Source organism: Pholcus phalangioides, unplaced genomic scaffold (genome assembly GCF_987345545.1).
Source record: "Pholcus phalangioides strain wild (caught in Gottingen) unplaced genomic scaffold, Ppha-v1.0 ptg000004l_1, whole genome shotgun sequence".
Taxonomy (NCBI): Eukaryota; Metazoa; Arthropoda; class Arachnida; order Araneae; family Pholcidae; genus Pholcus; species Pholcus phalangioides.
The window spans coordinates 38,406,256-38,431,024 of record NW_028301597.1 but is presented as its reverse complement, the minus strand read 5'-3'; the positions used below and the strand labels follow the sequence as shown (position 1 = coordinate 38,431,024).

Genomic DNA, 24,769 nt, shown 5'->3' with positions numbered 1-24,769 from the left:
CATTCAGTTCCACACAAAGTAAATTTTAAAAATGCAGATATCTCAAACCATAGAATTTGAAGTTGTCGCTTTTTTGAACTAGGCCGTCGAGTTAGATATACAATACCTACAAATATCATACCTTAAAATGCCTTCCGATCGGAGTGCTATTTTCGAAAGGCTGGAAAGGAAAACTAACATGTGTGTTTAATATGCTCTTGCACCAATCAAAGCAATCAGCTTTTACAATACTAGAGTATACCTACGAACACTTACCGTTCTTGTGGAATGAAAACGTCACTGCGAGAGACACGTAATAAAGTCATGATTCTAGTTTCATGAGCATAGTGAGTCGGAGAAGATATTTGTCTCATTAGATAATTGTTCTTTCATCTCGGGGAAGAAAATAATGTGAAAAAAACTGAGATGAATAAGCAAATATTCTATTTTATGAAATAAATTGTAGGACTACACAAGGGGTGGGGATGACAACTTCCCAAGACTTTGGCACTAAGTGGGAAGCGGATTAATGTCTATATTCTCCACTTTTACTGAAGGCAGACAAATGAACTAGGCACGAAATTGAATGCAGATGGAGCATGCACATCATGAATTCCACCAAATATATCAATATAACTTGGCTCAATGTTGATAAAAGGAAATGATTTTACGTCTTTCCAGCTGCAATGATGTTTTTAATTTTCAGCTTTAGCTTCAAATAACTCTACTAATTATCAATTTAATTTTAAAATTCCTTTGAAATATCATCTCGATTTGATTACTGATAAATACAATTTCTGTACCTTGTTTTCCGCACAGGTTCTTATTGTAAATATAACTCGCGCTATTTCTCGGTTGGAGACCTTTATACTTACTTCCAAGTTCCAACTATCTTTTCGTTTTCTGTTTCTTCATCTCTGGTAGACCTCTCATTTTTTTTTTACAGTAGGAAAGGACCTTATTCAATCTCATTCGAAGCTAAACCTATTTCATATGACGCATTCAATTCCAAAACCCTGTCGGTTCTTTCATGTAACTCAATGATAGACTAGTCGTATTTACCCTTTGGTCTTCATCAAATTCTTCTTTTGTTTGTACATCAAGTTTTCCCAACATTTCTTTTTCTTTCTCCCGGATAACGTATTTTTCTCTCTTTCTGATCCTCGGATTTTTCTTTGAGTTCACTCGGTCTTCAATTTCCAATATCATATTTTTCTCTAACAATCACATAAATACACTTGGGATTTCTTTTTTTTTTTTCACTCCCTCTAGGGTTTCTTTTCTAATTTCAAATATATTTCAACACTTTAATTCTATACGGGACGGCGAAAGGTATTACATCTTACTTCTGGAAGCAATAGGGGCGATATTGGTTTCTGTATAGCAACCTTACAGAGGATAGAAAAGAAGGTTTTCGTTACTACTCACCTCATCCTTGCCATCTCAAGCTACGGACTCATCCTTGCCATCTCAAGCTGCAGAATGTAAAACAGAACATCAACGTTTTCATTTCCTACAGTTGGTAATCGGGCAGTAGGTTTAAATACACTCCATGCAAAAGGATACAGTACTAATATTTTATTCTCTCGCCTATAGTGGATATAATACAATTACATTCGCTATGTTGTCTCTAAAATTCCGTTGCTCTTTAGTTCGATTATATCATCTCAAGCTACCTGAGAGGCTTGCTTATTAGATAAATATAGTGCGTTTGACCCTTTATATCCTGACGGTACTTTAAAGTACCAGGTCAAGTAATTTGTTTTAAACTAACGATTTAAAAAAAAAATGTTTATTTCATTAATTGGAACTAGACCTACCAAATAATTTACACGATAACTATTTGTTATTGTCATTACATTTATACTTTTATTTTAACTTATAACTTTCTTCTTATTCTACATTTTACAATGTCGGATATAAAGGGTTAATTTTAACACCTACAAAAGTGTAAGTAACGTTTCTTTGCTGTCAGCTAAAAACTCTAGATGAAGAGATATAATATATATATAAGATATATAGCGAGATATAAAAATATAGAAGCGTCTATGAAGTGATTTGCTACCGTTTAAACCTCGAATAAGAGATTTCAGTTAGAAGATTTTATTGGAGGAAACAACAGCTAAAGTATGTAATTTGATTAGTTCGCGTCGCCATCTAACATGAAGTTTGGCAAGAGTGAATCTGTAACGGATATATTTTTTTAAATATTGTAGTCTTCTGTTCGCGTTGCACTGAAAAAATTTTTCATTGGAAAGCTGGCTCGAAATCGTGCCTCTAAGTGAAATGTATGAGAAATAATGCATTCTTTAGTTTAATATACATGCATTTTATCTACATCACCAGGATATTCTGGAGAACGAGCAGATCAAACTTGATTGGATGTTCAGGTATTCACTAATGCATGATCTTGTGAAGGTGAGTCGTGAATATCGATCATTTGATGAATAAAATGATACACAATTCTCGTAAAATACCAATATCACCATATATATTTTGATACTACGTAGTGATTGAATCAGAAACATATCTTAGTTTATACCTCGTATTTGTTTCGCAAATAACAAAAAATAGTCGGACTTCCTAAATTTAATTTTTAGGTAATGAATAATTTTTTATTTGATTTACGTTCACTCATATACCAATTTGTTTCAATTGTAAATTCTCTTACACCAATATCTGCTAATTTTGTATTTGTAGAAAAAAAAAAGGAAAAAAAATGCGAATAATTAATAATTCTCATGCGGATATTTGTCAAATTAATATTTTCTTATACGGTTATTGGTAAAATATTTTTATACATCGACGTATGTTGATTATTTTCATACAGAATCTTACAAAAACGACTCCTTCATTTTAAAAAGAAAACTTTGAAACAGTGATAGTAAGAAATATAATGAATATGAATATTTTTACACGAATATTACCATTTGCGGGATCTATTGCTAGCCAAACTATAGTTTTAAAGACCCTGACAGGCTAATATAACAGAGAGGTGAGGCAAGCCATGCGTTTTATGGGCAGACCTGGAATTTCAAATACACCGGTTCTCAAAATTATTTGCAAATTTTTCTTATAGATGATATCACAGTTTAATGCAATGCACTTTATGTAGTGGTAACTTTTTCCTTAGCATATACAGATCAAATTACGTTGTTATAGAATCGAAATGGTCTCCTTGACTAGAGATGGCATGGCACAAGCAAAGAGTGGAATTTAAAGCCACTTCTGCAGCGAGTCCCTACTGCAACGGTTGTGTATGAGTCACAGATGAAAAGTTAAAGCTGATGCCGTGTTTGAGGATACTTACTGTAAATCAGCGGTTCTCAACCTTTTTTGATTCGCGAAGCCTTTGGTGGCAAATAATTTCAATGGCGTAGCTTCTAGGCCCATATTTATTCATCAAAGTTACTGATTTATTTTTATTATTTAAAAGTTATAATTTTTTTTAAAATTTACTCGGGTTTTTTTTTCTTCCTCGAGCGGTCGCGGAGTCCTGGGAGCTTCGCGGATCACCCGTTGAGGACTGCTGTTGTTATAAATAATGACTGAGAAGCACCTCCCAACAGAAAGAAGTCTACCGTGGGGCCACCTATTAGTTACATTTGTAACTAATTTTACAAACCGGTTAATTTAAAATTTCAAACGTACCCATGGAAACTCCTACACACTTGTTTCCCCCCCTATGTCTATCACTGTTTCCAAACTAACATCATTTCGAAGCTAAGGACTCCCTTGTGTAATACCCCGTATTTTTTATTTTACAGGGAATGACATACCTCCACAACACGGACGTCCGTTCACACGGAAACTTGAAATCATCCAACTGCGTTGTAGACAGTCGATTTGCGTTGAAAATAACTGACTTCGGCCTTCATAGCCTGAGGCAAAATCCAGATAATGACGAAGCGTTGGATAATTATATATTTTGGAAAAGTAAGTTCCATAATGTTAATCATTTAACTTTTGGCTACTGGAGTACACTTTCTTTTTAATCTCCGTAACATCCCGTAACATCGTACGTTGCTGCTGGGTGCTGGTACTTTAAGTATAAAGGCCGTATAGCTACTTTACGATTACCAGATGACAAGTGCGGGATTGCTAGTTTTTTGAATATATTAATTAATAAAATTCAGTGTTAGATGTTTCGCACTTGTAAAAGTGTAATCACTGCATCATATAAACGTGTAATGCAGTAAACTCTGCTTTTACAAAATGTTCCCTAACGAAAATATAAAACAAATTCGGTTTTTTTTGTTGTAACATACATAAATATTCATACAGCTGCATTATTCACCATATTTGAATTGGTAATTTTTATTTTTAGTGTAGATAGATAGATAGAACCGCTCACAACCCCGAACTGATGCAAAGCACCTTACTTCCGTTACCTCAAAAGAGGCAGAGTTGTGTCGGAAAAGTTAGCAAAGATTTATAGTGTAATATATTTTTAGTGTAAGTGCGTTTAGGCTGACGGCATTTTAAAGCAGTTTTTCTCAACCTTTTTCAGCCCATGGTTCCCTTTGGACAATATTTTTTTCTCATGGTCCATCGTCTTATCCGGGGCCCCCACGCCGACTCTCACTCCAGAATAAAACCTTTTCATTTTATTGAATTGAATTTCTACGACTTGAATTTGATCAAAACTAAATTTATAATGAACAAAACTTTTATAAATCAGACCTATCTATGGAACTCTGGGAAAGTCATGCATCCAGAAAGTGGGTGATTATATCTTCCAAGAGCCGAATTAAAGTGGAAAAAAAGATATTGGACAGTCCAACGCAACTTGCAATCGATCCTCCCGACACATCATCTTGGATAACCGCCTACCCTGGGTTCCGTGAGCTTCCTCTTTGTGTAAGGGTTTTATTTAGGCCGTCTCTCAACATCATAGGATCCCCGAGCAAAGCGATGTTCTGGGGGGGGGGGGGGCTCGTGCTTAGCTGACAGTAACAGCTCACATATCTGCATACTTACATTTGAAAATTATAGTACCAGATCTCATCATGTAGGGGATGGGGGCCCATGGATATGAGACTCCAGGTCATGCCCACATGGCGCCCGTGTGTTACGATGGCCCTGGTTTTATGGACAGCTTTGCTGGATTCTGAAAGTAGTAACACATTTTCTCTCACCATATTTTACTTGAAAGCTCCGTGGGCCCCTTCACCACTTGTCGTGGCTCGCCTTTCATCTGATTTTTACTCGTGGCCCCCTTAGCATACCCAGTACCACACATGGGGCCACATGGCCCCCATGTTGAGGACCACTGTTTTAAAATACCAGGTAAATTGTGTACTAAATCAAATTGGAAAGTTTTCAAAATGTCGATCTTCGTCACTTTCTCAATGCTTCGGGGTTCATTAGAGACAAAGATATAAGAAATGTTACTTTTACCGAAACAATTACGCATTATGCTCGAAAAGTTGCTAGAAAGTATCACCAGTTATTGCATGAATCAGAATTCAAACATTTGTGGAAAATAACTGCATATCTCTGTACAGAAAGTCTCAGATTTGTTAGAACTAAAAACTCTATTACTGTCATTAGACCCGACATAAAAAGATTACTGAATCTGTAAAAATAATTCATATATATTAATTTCATAGTAGTCACAATTTCACCATATTAGCATGATACTAGTGTTTCACATGTAAATATTCATCAGGGTTATATTTTAGGTGGTGTTATATATATGTTACCGCAAGCCCAAGGGCCGTAAGTTTTGCCCAAGCTGTAATTTTTAGAAATGATTCGGGGGATTTGACCTTCGAATTCGTAAAGTGGCGGGAGATCCTTGGCCAATGTTCGATGTGTTGATGCAAGACAGTCCGGTAGGCCCCAAATCATTTTGTTTAATCGCTAACACGTGATACGTGGTTACATATAGTACCGGCATTGGATTAGCTCTATATGGCGAGAGAAAAAATTTTTTTTTTGAAAAAGGCGTACTTTGGGTAGGATTTTCCAGCCACTTCTTGAACTGGTTGGCCAAAGCCCGAACTTCGTATATTGGTAGGGCAACTTTAAAGTTAGGGACAATTTAAAACAAAATAGGATAATTCTTAAATTGATCGATTTCTTGCTATTGCAGTAACATATAGATGTTCGGTATATGTGATGAATCAGTTATCATACATAATGTTGTTGAATTTCATAAACATTGAAAATAAATAAATGCAAATGCGTCTAGTGCATTTGATGAATATATTCGGACTTCGATATATAATAATAACAATATCTCCATATGGTGAATCACATTCGCCGGGCCGAGGTAAGTAACTCATATAATAATAACAAATTTTGCGATCGTACCCCGATATAATGATACAATACATACATGAATTAACATTTATATAATACGTATATACTATGTATACGTATAATATAAATAGTACGACTTGGCATCACTACGGATACGTAAATTTCGCAAAAAAAAAAAAATTAATCATAAATTTCGCATTTATTCACAAAAAAAAAAAAAATTCAGGTCAGAAATTTCGTATTTGTTTCGTCTGGGCCGTGCTCGGTCGGACCCATGCGTTAAGACGACACTGGTTGGATGCCATGTGTGAAGTCAATTTATTTGAACTCTTTTCTACTGCTGTGTCTTCAGCAGAATACTGTGCCGTTCATCAACTCCAACATACAGTAGAGTCTCGTTTATCCGACCTTTTCGTATTATCCGACGTCCCACAGCAAAAAAAAAAAAAATTATCAAGCGCCAACTGTTGAGCTTTCAGAATTTCACTTAACGACGGAGTTGAGACTCTAGAAACTGCAATTAAATGCATTGAACAAGAAGAAGAAGCTACAGCAATCGATGCTGCAAAGATGGCGAGATTTGGCAGCGAAGAAACAGCAGGAAAACAGATAACGATCAATTTTTTTTTTTAAATCATCCCAGGACTAAACTTTTTTAAGTAAATTATTTATCTTCAAAATATTCTGTAACTAAGTTAATTTTCTCACTTAATTTTTTCTGTTGTTTTGCTGTAAACATGATTTTTAGGTTCGTAATGTGCGAAATTATAACGTAGTTTGACTTTTAATAGGCTTTTCCTTAACACCTCCGTATTATCCGACGTTCTGCTGGCCCGTTTACGTCGGATAAGAGAGACTCTACTGTACTCATTTTCATTTGTCAATTATTTTCCGTAAAAATGCCTTTGAAATTTGATCCCAAAAGATTTCAAATCTACTTACTCCATAAAACATGTGCGAATGGAAAGTTTCATCCTTTAAAATTGTCGATTAGCATACTTTCGCTGTAGTAATCGTCTTCATATTTATTGAGAAAAGCAGCAGTATATGATATTCGCTCAGATAAATGACACCTTTTTAACCACGAATTCTGCCTGGTTACTACAGGCGTCGCAGCCTACTTATACAGTGATACATGTTTTTTCTTTTTGGTAGCTTAAACACGCACTGCTCATTTTTCTTGAGTGCAAAAAAAGTTATCTTCGTCTGCCACAACAGAATTAAATTCAATGGTGGTGCACAAGGTTGTCACCAATAAGTGTTTTTAATAATTTTAAGCACGCAGTCATGTAACGCGTGGAGTCTGATACTAAATCCTCTATTTTCGTATTTAGTTTCGTATTCTTTTAAGGTGCCAATTATAGCTTGAAAACACACGGAAGAATTAACGATAAAATTTAATTTATTGAGATTTCGCGGAAAACTATTAAAAATTCAAATTTTTTCATTTATTCGCCAAAATTGGCAAATTTCGCATTTATCGCATTTATTTCGTGAATTTCGCATTTATCGCGGTTATTTCGTAAATACGAAATTTACGTATCCCTAATCATCACCCAAGCAGTGTCAACGACGCAACGCTTGGACATTATTCATAATCACCGTGAAAATCGATTGATTTAGGAAAATTTATTAAATTTACCAAAACGCTTTGTAAGTATGCATAAATAACAACATTTATCACATTTACCGCAACATATATATTTCTAATCGAGATCTCATACCTCATTTTCAACATTATTCACTTCGACTGTCACACATATATAATATCTTCACTCCTTATTTTATATATAACCTATGACAATATAATATCTGATAAAGGTATGGTCCTTCCCTACCGTCTAACTTGATTTTACTAGATATCTATGGAGTATTTTTAGCTTAAACACACACACCAGAAAATTTTAAATATTTTTATTATACCCTATAAAAGTCATTCGCTTAGCACGTTATTGTTTTCGATTCGGCATAGATATGAGGAAGAGGCTTATCAGCTGATCCTGCACTCAGCGAAGGCCCTCGTTACACCAGTCAAGGTTTCAATGTGTACCAAATTATTTTGTTTTTGTGGCTTTAACTAGAATTAAAATAACCGACCAAAAACACACATGATATGATGATTTCATTATTTTTTTCATAATGCGGTGAATAAAGGCTCAATTAAGTTATGTGTTTCATTCTTCTGAAAATACAACTATCTTCACCATTGTAGAAAGATGAACTCTATAAACAACAATTCCCATTATGTTTCTCATGGGAAATTATACGACTGTTTTTTTGTTATTACTGGGACATTCAACACGCATGTTCAGCGTAAAGAAGACAAATAAAAATCGAGACAAAAGAAAATCGATACATTCCATCAGGTTATTCTACAGTCTTTTCTGTGAAAGAAAATTCAAATGTTATATCTTATCTGGCGTGAAATTCTCTTTTAACGCACTTCAACGGCTCGTGCTCTTAAAAATGCACAGACATCAATGAGCTCATTTCTTATGCAAAATGTAATTTCTTTTGGTGTTAGACGTTATGTTTAAGATGCAATTTTTCTTTTTCTTCTTCCGTGCATCGTGGATTTTTCTGAATATTTCATGTTAAGAGGAAGATTTTTGAAATATTTTTTTAAAGTACTTACACATGTATTTTTCGGTATCAGGGAAGTTGTGGACAGCGCCCGAGTTACTGCGCATGCCCTCGCCACCAGCCGAAGGTACACAGAAAGGAGACGTTTATTCATTCGCACTCATCGCACACGAGATAGCTGTACGGCAAGGAACATTCTACTTGGGTCCAGGTGTACAGTTATCGCCAAAAGGTAAAGGATATCACCCTACTATGCCCGTATTAATGATATGTGTAAAGCGCCGGGTCGAGGTCTGTCTCAGTAGCGTAAATATTCAAAAATATGTAATAAGAAACTGTTTTTAAAAGAGAAATCAGTGAAAATATCATCGCCGGGAATCGAGTACAGTAGTATATCAAAATTAATCAGATGGCAGTTTCGAAACCACCTGCTAAAGTTCCCACGAAAGTTTCACTTTGTGCTTATGACTGTCAGTATTGTCGGGATTTGGAGTCGGTGTCACAGAAGAGATCCGAAGCATCAAGTAAGAATAATGTGTATGACATTATTTACATGTTACGTTATCTTTCATATATTACTTCACAGTCATGAATCTGACATTAATAGCAGTTTTTTTTTCACTTTTAACCCTCCATGGTTAACCCTTTTTAAAAACGTGCAGATTTTTTTTTTTTACATAAGCGGATGTAAATTGCCACTGTAAACATATTTATAATTGAAACAGAAAAGGAACAGAGCAATTTTATTAATTTTAGCGTTTTTTTAATTAGATAAAATGGATAATTAAATGTAATATATACGGTTTTCTTTGATTTTACTGTTATCCACAAACGGATAAAAATTTCGTTCAGCGAAGTACATTGTTACGTTGACTTTTTTTTCTAATTCTCTCAATTTTCGGTACGGTTTTATAAAATAAAGACGTGAAATTTCAGCAGCTCTCAAAAAAAAAGCTCACACAAGGAATTAACTCTTTCTAGGTGAAAAAGTATTGTAATATGCAGTTATTATATTTGTAGAATTACAAAGTATTGTAATTGTACTTGTAAATGACACCAAAAGATATATTTTCTGAAGTACCAAAGAAATTGAGAAATTGATATAATAGGGTTTTTTTTTTTTGGCCACGTATATTCAAATATACACGAGACCGTAGCGGACCTGTGCAGTTATAAATACCCCTTCAACAGTATTTACGATTCTAAAATAAATTGAATAATAAAGATTTTAAATGGAATTAAAATTTTAAAAATTTTATCCTGATTTTTGATCAAAGGTTTTCACATACATTTTGCCCATCCACCTCAAATATATATATTTTCTTTGTCACAAGATACATTAGAATTAATAAAATTACAAGTAAAAATTATTTTCAAATAAAAAGTGACTAAGTTGTAGTAATTGCATAGTTACACACCCAATATGTTTAAAACAAAATTATCCAATAGTTATACCCATATGCACTGGTGTGCAAAAATTAAGGACGGGGCAGTTTTTCTAATGTAAAATCGTGCAAATGTGTTCCAAATCTACACAAATAATATCATAAGATTCCCCCAAGATGTAAGAACATGGGAAAAGTAAATAAAATTTTTCAAAAAAGAAATCGAAACTATAAGAAGGAACTTTATTGAAAAATTAGCTTCGAACACAATTAGACAGAGCACCGAAACGTCCATGTGACGTGACTGGCAAGGAAAATCCAGACTTTAGTAGGGGATATGATCACCCCTTACTGCTACGCAGGGTTGACATCATCTACCCATGCTAAGTACAAGGTTGTCAACGAGCTGTTGAGGCATTGCTACCCATTCCTGTTGTAGCACGAATCGCAGCTCCGAAATCGTTGCTGGTGGCTGGTGAAGTGCTGCCGAGCGGCTCACTAGATCGTTCCACACGTGTTCGATTGTATTTAACTCCGAGGACTTTGCGGGCCAAATCGATGCGTTGAATATCTTCACTCTCCAATAACTCTGCGACAGCCACTGTACAATGAGGTGCAGCGTTGCCGTCCATGAAGAGGAGCTGAGGACCCATAGCACATCTAAAAAAAGACGCGCATGAGGAAGGACAACCTCGGTACAATAACAGCCACCAGTGACTGAACCAACTTGGAAGATGCTGTACGGATACCAAGAATGTGATACCTTTCCAAACGAGAACTCCGCCACACCCAAACCAGTCCCTTTCGATGATGTTGGAGGGGGGTTATTGCATGTTCCCCGCTCGGTCCGGATGTGTATGCGTCCAGAATCGCTAGTCAGACTAAATCTGCTTTCATCCGTAAAGAGTACTCGACCTCAATTTTTCAGCTTCGCCCTGTGTAATTCTGTGGCAAAAACATTATTTTGTAAAAATGTGATACTGTGGCTTTTTGATTTATTGCAATTTGCCTCCGTTGGGTTCTTCATAAACCGAAAGAGATGGACGAAACTTTGTCACCTTCCAAAATTTTGACGAGAAAGACTCCAGAATGCGAACCACTCAACTTTTTGGGAAAAGTGACTCGTAACATTCTATCATCTGACTAAAGAATTAATATTTTCAATGCTTCAGCGCACGAAGTACGATGCTACTAATAAAGAAATGGATAAATTATATGTATTCATTTTCATTGATGTGTTTTAAAATAACACTGATCCAAAAAAAGAAAATTATGTTGACAACTTTTTTCAATTTTGATAAGAAATTGTAATTGTTTTTGAAATCGGTAATTTATATATGCAAGACCTTTTGTGAAAAAAGTTTGAAAATAAAATAAGACAATTACAGTCAAATCTCGATATGTAGAATGTGCAGCAGCGGACAAAAAACTTCGACTTACCGGAAATTCAGATTTCAGAGACTGGGAAAAGGTAAACATTTATTAATATAATAGCGTTATTTACGAATATCGCTTTGGTAAAGCATGCCAGACTTTTAGAGATGAATAAATTTGAAAAGACAAGTTATTCTAATTTAATATTTAATTATTGAATGAAAATATTTAGAGATAAACCAGCCGTACGTACTGTTTTATGGAAACGAACGCATACACGATACTCGTATAAATGAAACGAATCATAAATAAAGTGTATAAAAGATTATTTCCTGTCAAAAAATGCAGTGATTTTTGATTGTTTATCTCTTCTTTCGTGAAAAAGTCATTAAAATTTGGCAAGCAGATAAATGAATTTGCTAAGTTCTATTGCTAACTGCTAAATGTTATTGCTAAACGCTACTTTTTAAATTTCTCTCATTTCCAAAATATTCGACTTATAGGAAGAAAACTTCGAGTTAAGAAAATTTTAACAGTAATGTACGGAAAAAGTTCTGAAGATGAGTGAAAACTTCGACTTAAACAGATACTCGAGCTATCAGAGTTCGAGTTATCACAAATCGACTGTAATTCATTTAATCAAAATACAGATACAAAATATTTCAGAGATTTGCTGGCTTGAAAGCCCGGAAAGAGTTTTGAAATCGTTAACATATGATTATATAATATATTACATACCCATCAGTATAACGATACAAACCGAATGTTTAAAACAAAATTACCCAATAATTCTCATTTTTTTTAATCACATTTAATTATTTACAACACAATGTATAATGTTAATTATAATAATAAAATGGATTTATATTGTATTTATTCATTCATTGATGATATTTACAGCAATACTGATCGCTACCTAAATTTTTAATCGTGTTCAGTATAATTCTTCTACAGTTTTTAGAATCTACTTCCTTTGCGTCATAATGCTCTTTTCCCTATAATTCTTTTGTTAAACCGTACTAATGCAATTTGAAAGGTAATGTATGCGGGCAATGGTTTGTCGTATTCGTGCTTTCAGGAGAGAAATTCTTCGTCAACATTTTCATTATTTAGCTCCGAAATTATATAATTCATCACCACTACAAATGCAGAGTTTACCCACGCACGTGGCAGTTAAGGAAGCATCATTTAAATTATTAATCTTAGTCGACGATGTAGACTTATTATTTTGACCTTTAGCCGGAGTAAATAATATTTTATCGATTATTGCTTTGACACTTTAATTATGCATATTATTTTTAATTGAAAAGATATGCTCTTGTTTGTGTTGTCTATGTATGTGGGAGTTTCCATTGTTTCTCCATTTATTGTTTATTTAATGTTTTGTATATTTTACAATTCTTGTTATACATTAAGAATCTTGCCTTTTTTGTGAGTTGTGTGTGTTTTTACGTTGTTTATTTTATCATTACGTCTTTACATGACATTCTAGTGTCATTTTTAAGCTGTATATGTGCCTTTTCCTTTCATGTTTCTATTCATGTCGTACCTTTTATTTTATTCCTTAGATCTGTGGTGTTTGGTCAGAGAACATGGAAACTCCAAAATAACATTTTTGAGATATAAACATTTTCATTGTCAATTAAAAATCAAAAATAAATCATACACATAAATACCAAATGAAAATATCATACATCAGAATGACGTTTAGCCGTATGCATGTATTTGTGCATTTACCTAACTTCTAATTAGTTATAGCAAGACTTACTTTTAGATACAATAGCAATTTTTTGGAGACATCATGTTCTGACCAAACACGGCAGAATTTTCATATAAGTTTTCAATCATCCGTACAAGCATCATCAGATGACCTTTGGATGGTAAAGGGGCCATTCAAGTATTACGTCAGATATTTTTTGACGCCCTCCTCTGCCTTGTCAGCAGAAGTCAGCAAAACTGCATGTCAGCAAAATTTCGCCATCTCTGCCCACACTACCTCCTAACGCATATCGGTGGGATCAGAGACGTACGCGGGGGAAGGGGCATGGGGGGGGGGGGCTTATGGGCCTTCTTCCAGACAATAAAAAAAGTATTTTTTATAATGCAAAATTTTTTTCTTAAAAATTAAAAAAATTTGAAAGAAAATACACCTTTATATGATCATAATCAATTTCTATCAATTTCAATGCTATTTGAAGGTTAAGAACTCAAAGTTTATTTTTAGATGAAATTCATTACGACCCACCCTCTAAGCCATATATGCTAAACCCTTGGCTCGCGGACGAAATATGTTGGTGAGAATTATCTGATGTGACCATCCACCTTAAAACTAATTTTGTTAAAATGAACAAAGCAGCACATTTGCAGATCGCGAACATTTTCGGATTACTCAAGCCGGCCCGTGGCAAAATCACAGGTCACTGAAGTCACCCGCGACACAGAGCCAGTATCACTTAAGCGATCCATGGCACATATTTAGAGATCCGCGGCATAATTACGATTCACTTAAGTGATGCGTACCACAGTTCCAGAGCACTTAAGCGGCCCGGACAGATTTCCAAATCACTAGAGTGGTTCTGTAGGGGACTTATCAATAGGGAGAATGTTAGTTCACGAGTGCCCACAAACTGCCTCCCCCCCCCCCCCATCGGTGCTGACGTAGTACCTGAATGACCAACAAATATGCTTTACAAAATTCAATTTTAAATCTTGATGTTTGTGGGAAAAGGAATACATTTTTGATTTGATATACGTAAATAACATCAAAGAACGAATAGCAGTAGTGATTGAGGAAAAATGTGACATTTTCTTTTCCCCGACAAATTTAAAATTTTTCCATTACTAAATAGTACAGACATAATTATTATTGAAATTAATTTGGAATAATTAGGTTTTTTTTAATTATAAGTCGTTTTATTCTAATAATAAACAGATATGGTATGTATGTGTTTTATTTGATAAAAAACACGCCGAGAATTCTCGAAAGAATCCATATAACGACATTTTTCGAGTTGCTTATTCCACGAATTCCCGCTATAAGCGTTTGTTTCTGTTCAACACGATGTCGGGATTCGAAATGTAAGTACGGTACCTTTTTTCCTTTTTTTTTTGGAGTCAAAAGAATATTGATTTTATTGAGCGGCTGCGGCTGCAAATGCTTGAAAAAGAAAAGAAGAAGCTCTCTGAAGAGAGAGTCGATTGCCTACGGAAACCTTAAGAATGAACCATTTCCCACAGCCATTAAACCAGCATTTACTGTCAATGTTAAGAAAATATTTACTCAATATAGAATTTGCCGTATTTCTCGGAATAAATACAGCATGGGCGTATGGGTCGCAGCATTCATGTAACGTCGAAATGTATGCGTGGGATTGACGGAAATGCCGCATCCTCGGATGCATTGCGCTTACTAATATTTCACGTAATTACTGCTTCTAATGATATGCAGTATAGATATTGGTTAGAGAAATATTATCAAATGCTCGGAACTAATAATTGAAATGAAATTTAATTCCTGAATATTTCACTTTTATACGAAAATAATCTAGGGACGGCGTTTTATGATACTAAAGTTAATGGGTCTATAAGTGTTGCATCACTGTAAGGGGCCATTAAAGTATATGTGGTGTTCGGTCAGAACATAACTCCAACATCGCAGTTTTGAGAGATATAGCATTTGCACAGTTACAAATGAAAATATCATACAACATCAGCTTCGTATTTCTGTCGTGTTACAAATCGTATTTGTGTGTTTACCTCACTTCTAATTAGTTCTAACTAGCAAGACTTACTTATAGATCAAAAAGCCATTTTTTGGAGATATCATGTTCTGACTAAACACCACAGTGATAGTTGGGAGGAGGGGTTGAATGATTCTTACGTCATCAACTACCCTTTATAAAAATATGAAATATTCTTAATTAATGGCATCTTACTCGGTGTGTCAAAAACAGGAAAAACCTTCCCGTAGTTTATGCTTTTTGCCCACAAACTAACTTTTGCTAGCACCTGAACTAACATTCTCCCTATTGATAAGTCCTCCACAGAGCCACTTTAGTGATCACTAAATGTTCCACAGATCTTTCAAGTGATCTAGAAATGTGTCGTAGGCCGCTTAAGTGCTATGGAACGGTGCCGCGCGTCACTCAACTGATCCGTAATCATGCCGCGGATCACTTAAGTAATAATCTGGGAATATGCCGCCGGTAACTTGAGTGATGTAGAACTGCACTGGGTGGGTGCTCAAGAGCTCCAAAAATTGAGCCACATGTCACTCAAGGATCTCTAAATGTGCCTCGGACCGCTTAAGTGTTCTGGAACTGTGTTGCGGGTCACTTGAGCGATCTGTAAATGTGCCGCTTAGTTCGTTTTAACAAAATTGGGTTTCAGGAGTGGATGGCAAAATCAGTTAACTCCGAAGGCCACGTTTGGTTCGGAAGCCATGGGTTTAGTATATATGGCTTAGGCTTAGAGGGTGGTTAGGTTGCGGTAGGAGGGGGGGGGGGTAGAGCTGACGAAATTTTGCTGGGGGAAGGGTGTGAGAGTTTTGCTGACGAGGGGGGGGGTCAAAAATCTGCTTGCGTAATACTTGAACGGCCCCTAAGCATCCAAGTTTTTATATATTTTGAAAACTTCAGCACCGCGATGGGTCGACCAGCGCGTGCAATACAATCGGCCCCGCTTAATCGGGTATCGGATGAAATCCTCTTGGACTAAAATTTTTCCGACAGAGACAATATTAAGATTTCCAACTTAATCGACTATCACGATTCACACTAGAACTTCGAATATATACTAATCATTGCATACATAATATTTTTACTTGATAATACACCTGAAATTTACAGCAAATATATGTTACCAGTTGAGAGTTATTTAAAACATGGATTTTTGGAGCTTCGAAGTCTGTCAAAGTTGTCCTAAGTACATTTTATAGTCTGTCACTCGGACACAGCACGCAATATACCAGGGGCGAAATGTGTAGGGCGAATTAGCAACGAAGAAACGTCCGGGACGAAATGTCTGAAGCGAAATTTCCGTGGGTGAAATGCTGGTGACGAAACGTCGGGAGTGGAATGTTGGGGAGGGTGAAAGTTCGGGGGTTGAATTGTCGTATATTAGCGAAATTTCCGGATCCCGCATGAAGGCATGTCGTTTGTCTAATTTCTTTCATCAAAAATGTTAGCGCCCTCTATGGGATTAACAGAAAACAAAAATAAAATGACTACTGAAATAAAATAACTGACTACATGAGTGACCAAATGATTGGGTGGGTGACCGTTTGAGTGACCATGCAGTTGTGTAGGTGACCGTATGAGTGAGTGTGCGATTGACTGTAAGAGTGAGTGTGCGATTGACTGTAAGAGTGAGTGACCGTGTGGTAAGTGTGAGTGACTATTTGGGTGAGCGAATGAACACATGAATGATCAAGTGACTATATGTGACTGACTGAGTGCCACATGAGTGTCTGAGTGAGTGACTGTAGGTGTGATCAAGTTAATCACCGTATGAATGACCTCAGATTTCACTCGGACTCATACAGTGTAAGTGACCCCACTCACTTTGCCTCCCATATGGTAACATACTATTACTCACTTATACGGTCACTCAAACGGTCAGGGCAAACGAAATGTCAAGGGAACATTGTTCGGGGCGAAATATCAGAGGTGACATTTCCATAAACCGCTTCATGCATTGTCTTGAAATTAGAAAAATAATCGCGAAAAGGAAAGGATTGTGGAAGTTTTGATCGATTAAAAAAACGAAAAACACTCAAACTGAAATTGCAAAAGAGGGAGTGGAATTTTTCAATTTCTTATGACAAGCATTAACAAAACCCTTGATAGAATTGAAGAAGACAGGCGCGAATGAGGAAGCTGTCGATCAGAAAACGCAAGGGCAAATCTGATTTCGACGATGCCGACCAAGCAGTGCTGCAGCGGTTTAATGCTGAAAGAGCCAAAAAAATGCAACAATCAATGATTAGGCAAAAAAAAGGAGAGAAAGTCGATAAAAATAATTTAAAAACTATTAAATTTTTTCTGCTTCAAAAACAGTTATTCAGATGGCAGCAAAGGAACAATTTGATGGTTAGGACATTGAAAAATATATGAAACATTTTAAAAACTTTACTAATTCGTCAAAATTCGTTATAGGCGTGCTTTGCTTAAATCGGTGTTCGTTGTAAGCAATTAAAATAATATGGATAAGCTATACGAAATTCACGGGACATGGAAAGACTCAGTTATACGTAAAAGTTCGTAATATCCGTGTTCGCTATAAGCGAGTCGTATTATGAGCTGGAACCGTTGGTATCCGCTTAAGCGGGATCGACTGCATACCCATGTGAAAGGAATTACTTCTATCAATCAGATAAATGGATTTTTTCCTATCTTTCATAACAGATCTTTCTTGATTACACTGGAGGAACGCAGATGTCGGGGGTTTATCAATACGCCGTCAATCGACTTTTTTGAGAAGGGGACACCAGTATCGATTGGTAAGGGACAATTCTAGGTTGTGGTGTGTCGCAGGGAATTTTTTTTCTATAGCAGGGTTGTTAATAAACGAAATAGCTTACCCCCGGGAGTTGTAAATTCTAAAACAATTGACACGTTTAAAAAGAAATACGAGTAGGTTTTCTTCCGACTTTCAGCAGGTCCAAATCAACCCCCTTCACATACAGGCTTTTGCCAACAAATTTGGATAATCTATGTTTTTTGACTTATCGGGGATTTATTTGGTAACCTTGCCTTAACCAAATTACACGTCAGAAAAAGGAAGACAAAGACGGAAAAAAGGGGAAAGGAAAAACAGTATAAGTCTGGGATTATAAATGTTTTATAAAAAGAAATTTAAACTTGAAAAACTGAACCAATTAGCTCATCGGTTACATTCAATCAATTACAACTAATAAGCTTGTTGGTTGCATTGATCAAGTTTTATAAAATTTCATTTGAATTTTTTGCGTTTAATATTTAGTGTAATCCCGTCCTTAGAAAATTGTTCAGTAGATTTCTCTTTTCACAATTTCTGTATGAGTTTTGTATGGTTTTTCAGTAATTTTGAGAAATATGCTATGACTTACAAGGATTTAAGGCATATTTTCATATGTTTGAGTGATATTTTGTATATTCAGCAGAACAATAACGATACACCCCCCCCCCCAAATTCACTCTTCACTAACTTTACTTCCCACATCGGCAATTTTTAAACGCTATGAACAATAATTGACAATTTTAAATACCTTTAGCATCGTTTTCGGAAATAAATGGCAATTTTTTTTTCGGCCGTATGAGCAATTATTGACAACTTTGTTTGTGTGCGTTTGGCATCGTTTTGAAGAATGATTGGCGGATTCCGTCATTTCCTCGAGGAAATATGGTCAGTCCATTTATGAAGATATATTTTTAGGTTTTAACGTTATATTTTAAGTTTTTTTAGGGCATAAATGCATTTTTTATAGAGCATATTCTGTCGGTTTAGTAAAACCTAGGTCATGAAAATCCTAACCCTATTCATCAGCCCCTACTGTATCCAATTAATATTCTACAATACACGACAGACATTTTTAATTAAACGATGTGCCGTTTCACAAACCCCATTTTTCGGAAAACATCGATTTTCTTCCTCAAAATTTCTGACACGAAAAATTCCTTTTTTATATATTTTCCAAAAATAAAAAAAAAAAAAAAATAAATAAAACTGATTACATTCTAACAGTTTTTTTCCCCCCGAAAGCATTAGCCAATACACATATTAGCTCTGCTACTGGGCGTCACTACACGAATACTTAGCCGATCATTATTAGCTTTTTTGCTCTCGACGGTGTCGGACAAAAATCATTAATGCTTAGCACGATGTATCCAGCAGCGGGGAATCAATATCCGTGTTTGTTTTTACTTGATAGGTAATTATCAGGAAGGTTTTCTCCCTGGTGCGAAACATACACACAAAAAGACGGATATCCTTTAACATGAATCAATATATTTTCCCCCGGAAAATGCTTAGGAATTAAAAAGGAAAAAACCAACTAAGCCATCGGAATTAATATTTATCTCCTCAATGTAAGAACGTTGTTTGTTTTGGTGCTTTTTTTCTAACTCTAAGAAATGAAATTTCCAACAAAATAAACATGAAAAACTAATTTTTCCTCAACGACAAACAATTTTCTCCCCGATTTTCTGATATATTTTTTACAAATTTCTGGAAAATTTTGATGAGAAATGGGATTTCTGAAGAGAAACGTCTCAGGTGTTCGAGATCTTTCTTTTGCGCGTTTTATTTTAATTGGGTTTTTTTTCCTGCTTGATCTCGGCTTTTGAATAGATTTCGGAAATATATGTTTTTTTAATAATTTAAATTGATTTCCAGGTCACTTTTATGCAAATTCAAAAAGTAAAATGATAAGCCTTTGACGGATGCGTTTATTTGTTGTGATTATCAACATTTGTATCGGTTTTTAATCGTAACAACGATATTTTTAATGATATGTCAATAGTCAAACATTTTTTTTTTCTATCATGCCCTGGGATAAAATGTTGTTTGGACGGGATCACACGAAACTACTAGCACTACACGACGTGTGCTCGAAATTCTCTAAGGAATAATAGAGAGGGCCGGAAAGGGTAATGCTGTTTAACTTTAATTGTGTATATAAGGATTTATACGTGAAAATGTCCAGGTATACACAGACGCGCCGACATGAATAAAAAATCGGGGGGAGTGGGGAGCTGGTCGTCCCGTATATACGGGACTTAATCAAGTACGCAGGATAAGGAAAGGTGCATCGCATTTTATTTTCAGAAATTATTAAGGGACTCAGCAACCTTTCAAAATTTATTGAGGGAGTGGGGAGTCAAAGGGTCTCAGACCCTAGGTTCTATCGTCTATGGGCATTAGTGCCATCTGTCCTTCAAATCAGAAGTATGATATCTGCATGGTGTCTAATGAGAGTGTAAGCCACGGAAAATAAGATTTATCTATCCAATGTAAAGAACGTTGTTTGTTTAGCGCTGTTTTTTTAACCTTAAGAAATGAAATTTTCAACAAAATAAACACAGAAACATATGAGAAACTGATTCTTTCCCAACAACACACTTTTTTTTTTCATTTTCTGTCATATCGCTTATAAATTTTAAGGTCTGAAGAGAAATACGATTTTTGAAGAAAAACGTCTCAGATGCTGTGAAGGTTGCGTTTTTCCTTTTGTTTAACCTCGGCTTTTTTGAATAGGTTTCCAAAAAAAGCATGTTCTTATATAATGTAAATTGATTTCGAGGTTATTTTTAAGTTAATTAAGTAAAATCATTAGATGATAAGCCTCTGACGGATGCCTTTATTTGTTGTGATTATCCATATTTGTATTTGTTTTTAATCGTAACACCGTTATTTTTAATGATATGCCACGACGTCAGACATTGTTTTATCATGTCCTGAGATTAAATATTGTTTGGAGGGGATCACGAAACTGCTGTTGCTTTAATGTCACGTGAAACTCTATATAAATTTCCCAAAGGATAATCGAGAGTGCTGGAAAGGGTGGTGTACTTTAATAGTGTATGTACATTTGGATTTATACGTGTAAAAAATGTTCAGGTATGGCCTCAATCTGTCTTTCAAATCAGAATTGAGAAACCTCCATGATATCTAACGAGTGTAAGCCACCGAAATTAACATTTATCGATCCAATTCAAGAACGTCTTGTTTTGGCTCTAAGAAACGAAATCGTCAACCATATAAAACACACACACATATAAAGAACTAATTATTCTTCAACATCAAACACTTTTGCTGCGTATTTTTATAAATTTTTGGAAAGATAGGAAAATAAATGGGATTTTTTCGAAGAGAAACGTCTTTTAGGTGTTCGAGATCGTTATTTTGGGTGTTACATTTTAATTGGTTTTGTCTGTTTAATTTCAGCTTTTTAATAGCTTTTTTAGAAGATATATGTTTTTTTTTTATCATGCAAATTTATTTCAAAGTTATTTTTATTTGAGTTCAATAAGGAAAATTAATATATATGATAAGCCACTGACTCTTGCGTTTATTTGTTGTGATTATCCATAGATTTAAAATTCACGATCAATACTCACTGCCAGCGTTAATTGAACGAATGTTTCAAACACGAGATATAAAAACTCATAATTTACAACTTGTTTCATGATTTACAACTTTGTATTTGTATTATATGCATTTAGTTATCTTTACACGTATTACGTATACTCGTGATAAGAAAATATCGTTGGGAAGTTTTTCGATATAAAATGAGAACGTGTTTATGAAGAGAAATATACTTGTTATATGAAGTGTCGCTCTCTTTCCGTCATATCCGTTAGTATAAGAAATAAATGAAAAAAAAAATTCAAAAAAAATTCATCCAAAATTTATGTTGGATGTCCGGGAAAAACTTCAGTAAAGAAAAAGAGACAAAAATTGGACTCTCCAATAAACACCAGCAAAGAACGATCAGAAGTATTGCAATACACACCACACACACACGCATCGTAAACTGAACTCGAAATGGGAAATGATCCCGGCGAAATGGACCATAGAAGAACTCGAATCCAATTTTTATATGCCTTTCATAAAAATCGAACTTTTCAATTTATCCTGAGGCGACTCGTCTGATGTCTACGGATGTAATTTTGACATGAAAGGAATGAGAAGCAGCTCCACAACCACCACACCAGATAACGCGAGGGGGATACGTGTTATACATTTTTCATAGGAAACCATTTCCCAATTTTGCGACAGTATGGAATTTGTACATTTATATATGACATCATACTCATGAATATTTAATAAATATACATGATAATAAAGTCACGTGCTGGGTTGCGAATGAGTCTATGGCGTGATAAATATCAATTTTCCTTCGAACATCGAAACTTCCGAATGCATATTAAAACTAATCATGTTGTTATTTATTTAGAATTCTACAGTAGTAATTGATTTTCCATGCACGACATGAAGACATTACTATGGCTGTAGTGCTTTCTGGAATGGTAGTGTTTACTGACTAAATACAGTTGAGCCTGGAAATAACGAAGTCGCACGGGAACGTGAGAAAGATTCGCGAAATCCGGTATCTGTTATAACCGATACACGTTAATAACGTTAATATACGTAAATGGAAATCAAATAAATCAACTTAAAGCAGTGTTTCTCACCCTATGGTTCATGAAGATAGGACAGATGGTCCTGAGGCAGACTTGAAAAATCGATTACAATTCAAATGAAAATCATTCGTGGTCATTATCACTTTCAAAGATGATTTTCGGAAATTTGCATACGCATCGTCTTCCTTTGTTCTTCATTTATCATCTTGAAAGAAAATAACCGAGATGTTTTACGTAAATTTAAACGTAAAATTTACATTTCACGTTGAAATTTTTTGGGTTTAATTCCATATAATACAGTGGATCCTTAACTTTTGCACGCCAGTGTATCAAGCTATCTAATCCTCATCAAAGACCTCGATAAATCGAGGAATTTCACGACGTTGGACAATTCCTATTGGGGGTCAGTGCACAATGTCCATTTTTATGTACGATGATGACATAAAAAAAACGAGTATCTACTGACCATTCGGTAATGCATTTAATTACCTGAACTACTTACATAACTCATGTTGTATTTGAGTAACATTTATAGACGTATTATCGATAAACATCTTCCTCAAGTTAATTCCAACTATTTTTTGTTGTTTCTGTCTGATCAATGTAACTCTTTCTTCCGGGCTGTCAATTCGTTAGATCTTGATTTCTCATTATGTCCTATCTATTTCCAATACTGTCATATACTTCTACTTTATGACAAGACTTTTCCGTTTCCGGTGGCGTACCTGTCACTTTGAATGTCCAGGAGAATCTTTACTTCGTATTTTACCAGTTCCCTCACACAGCAGCATCTGTTATCCTTCCTCTACTAGATTGTTCAGCGCTCAGCGGTTTCTCTTTCTACATTATTTATTTTAGGATCTGATAGAAACCCACTTTATACGATACTTCTTTCTCAATAATTATGATATATATACAGGGTGGGCAAAAAGTCCGTAAAAACTTTAAAAATGACTAAAAACCGGAAAAATAACCGAAATAAAAACGGTTTTCAGAGTTAGGTCACGGGAATTTTTTAAGACAGGAAAAACTCAAAAACAGCCGATAGGTGACGTACACGAGTCAAAGAAAATATACGCAAATAACGAACAGAATGCCACCAAATCGTTTATAACAGCAGTAAGTGTTCCACGTGTCCACCACCACCACCACAGGGGATAACACACTGCAGGCGAGTCACTATTTAACGTCGCCAAATTTTGCATATATACAAAACATGGTTATGATCCAAGGATAGGCGACTTTAAAGTTTATCACAGCAATGCTACCAGTACTAGTGCAATAGTCTATTTCTTTATAATGGTTTTTGTCGCTTTTTCAATCCTCCCAGTAATTGAAGAAAACCCGGACATTGCCGGGTATTATGAATTTCTAATGGAAACGAGCCTTGTAGACCCCTAAAGAAGCACTATAATTCCATACTCTGGAGTAAGCTGCGGTTGGTGACATTTGCAAGGATATTTTCAGACGTATTATAAACGGCAGGAAACTGCCACCGGATTTATCCCGTTGCCCAGATCTCTTCCATCCAGAAGATCCTGAGAAATGATAAATGTGGTTTGACAATCAGGAAAAACCGTAAATAATCAAGAAATAGCTGCCACTACCACTACTAAACCACACATGTACCTCGTTCATATTCCTCTGCGGAACTTCTAATGAATTGGTACATGTTTGAATGTGCGTGCCCGTATTGTGAACCTAACGTGTATCTTGTTTCTATGTAATGCTTGTTATAATGCTGCGATCTACCACATATTTTTCGAACTATGAGTGAAGTGAAATGTTTGATGATTAAGAAATAGCTACTACAAAAAATAATTTATTCTTTTTCAAAATATCTTCTCTCAGGTGATATGCAATGGTCCCATCATTTATTCTACTTTTCAAAGCAACTAGAGAATGATTTTTTGCTGTACCTATACATTTCGATTTTTATGATTTTAATCTCAGTTCTTATGGAATGCACCTCGTATACTCTATGATTGGTATTTCTGGAAGACGGTATATTTGAGTCGGATATAGAAAATATGTAGTGAATCTTCCCTATCTTACGAC

General features: G+C 35.3%; 1 protein-coding gene across 4 annotated transcripts in view; it reads left to right on the top strand.

Annotated features, from left to right (window-relative positions):
* LOC149087388 (atrial natriuretic peptide receptor 1-like) overlaps positions 1-24,769 on the top strand; it is a 435,567-nt gene that overhangs the window by 374,620 nt on the left and 36,178 nt on the right. For all 4 annotated transcript variants that reach the window (XM_089231469.1, XM_089231468.1, XM_089231471.1 and 1 more), the window contains exons 12-14: positions 2,326-2,397; positions 3,747-3,915; positions 8,903-9,061. In XM_089231469.1, coding sequence (XP_089087595.1) covers positions 2,326-2,397; positions 3,747-3,915; positions 8,903-9,061 — 400 coding nt within the window. The remainder of the gene's footprint in view (positions 1-2,325; positions 2,398-3,746; positions 3,916-8,902; positions 9,062-24,769) is intronic.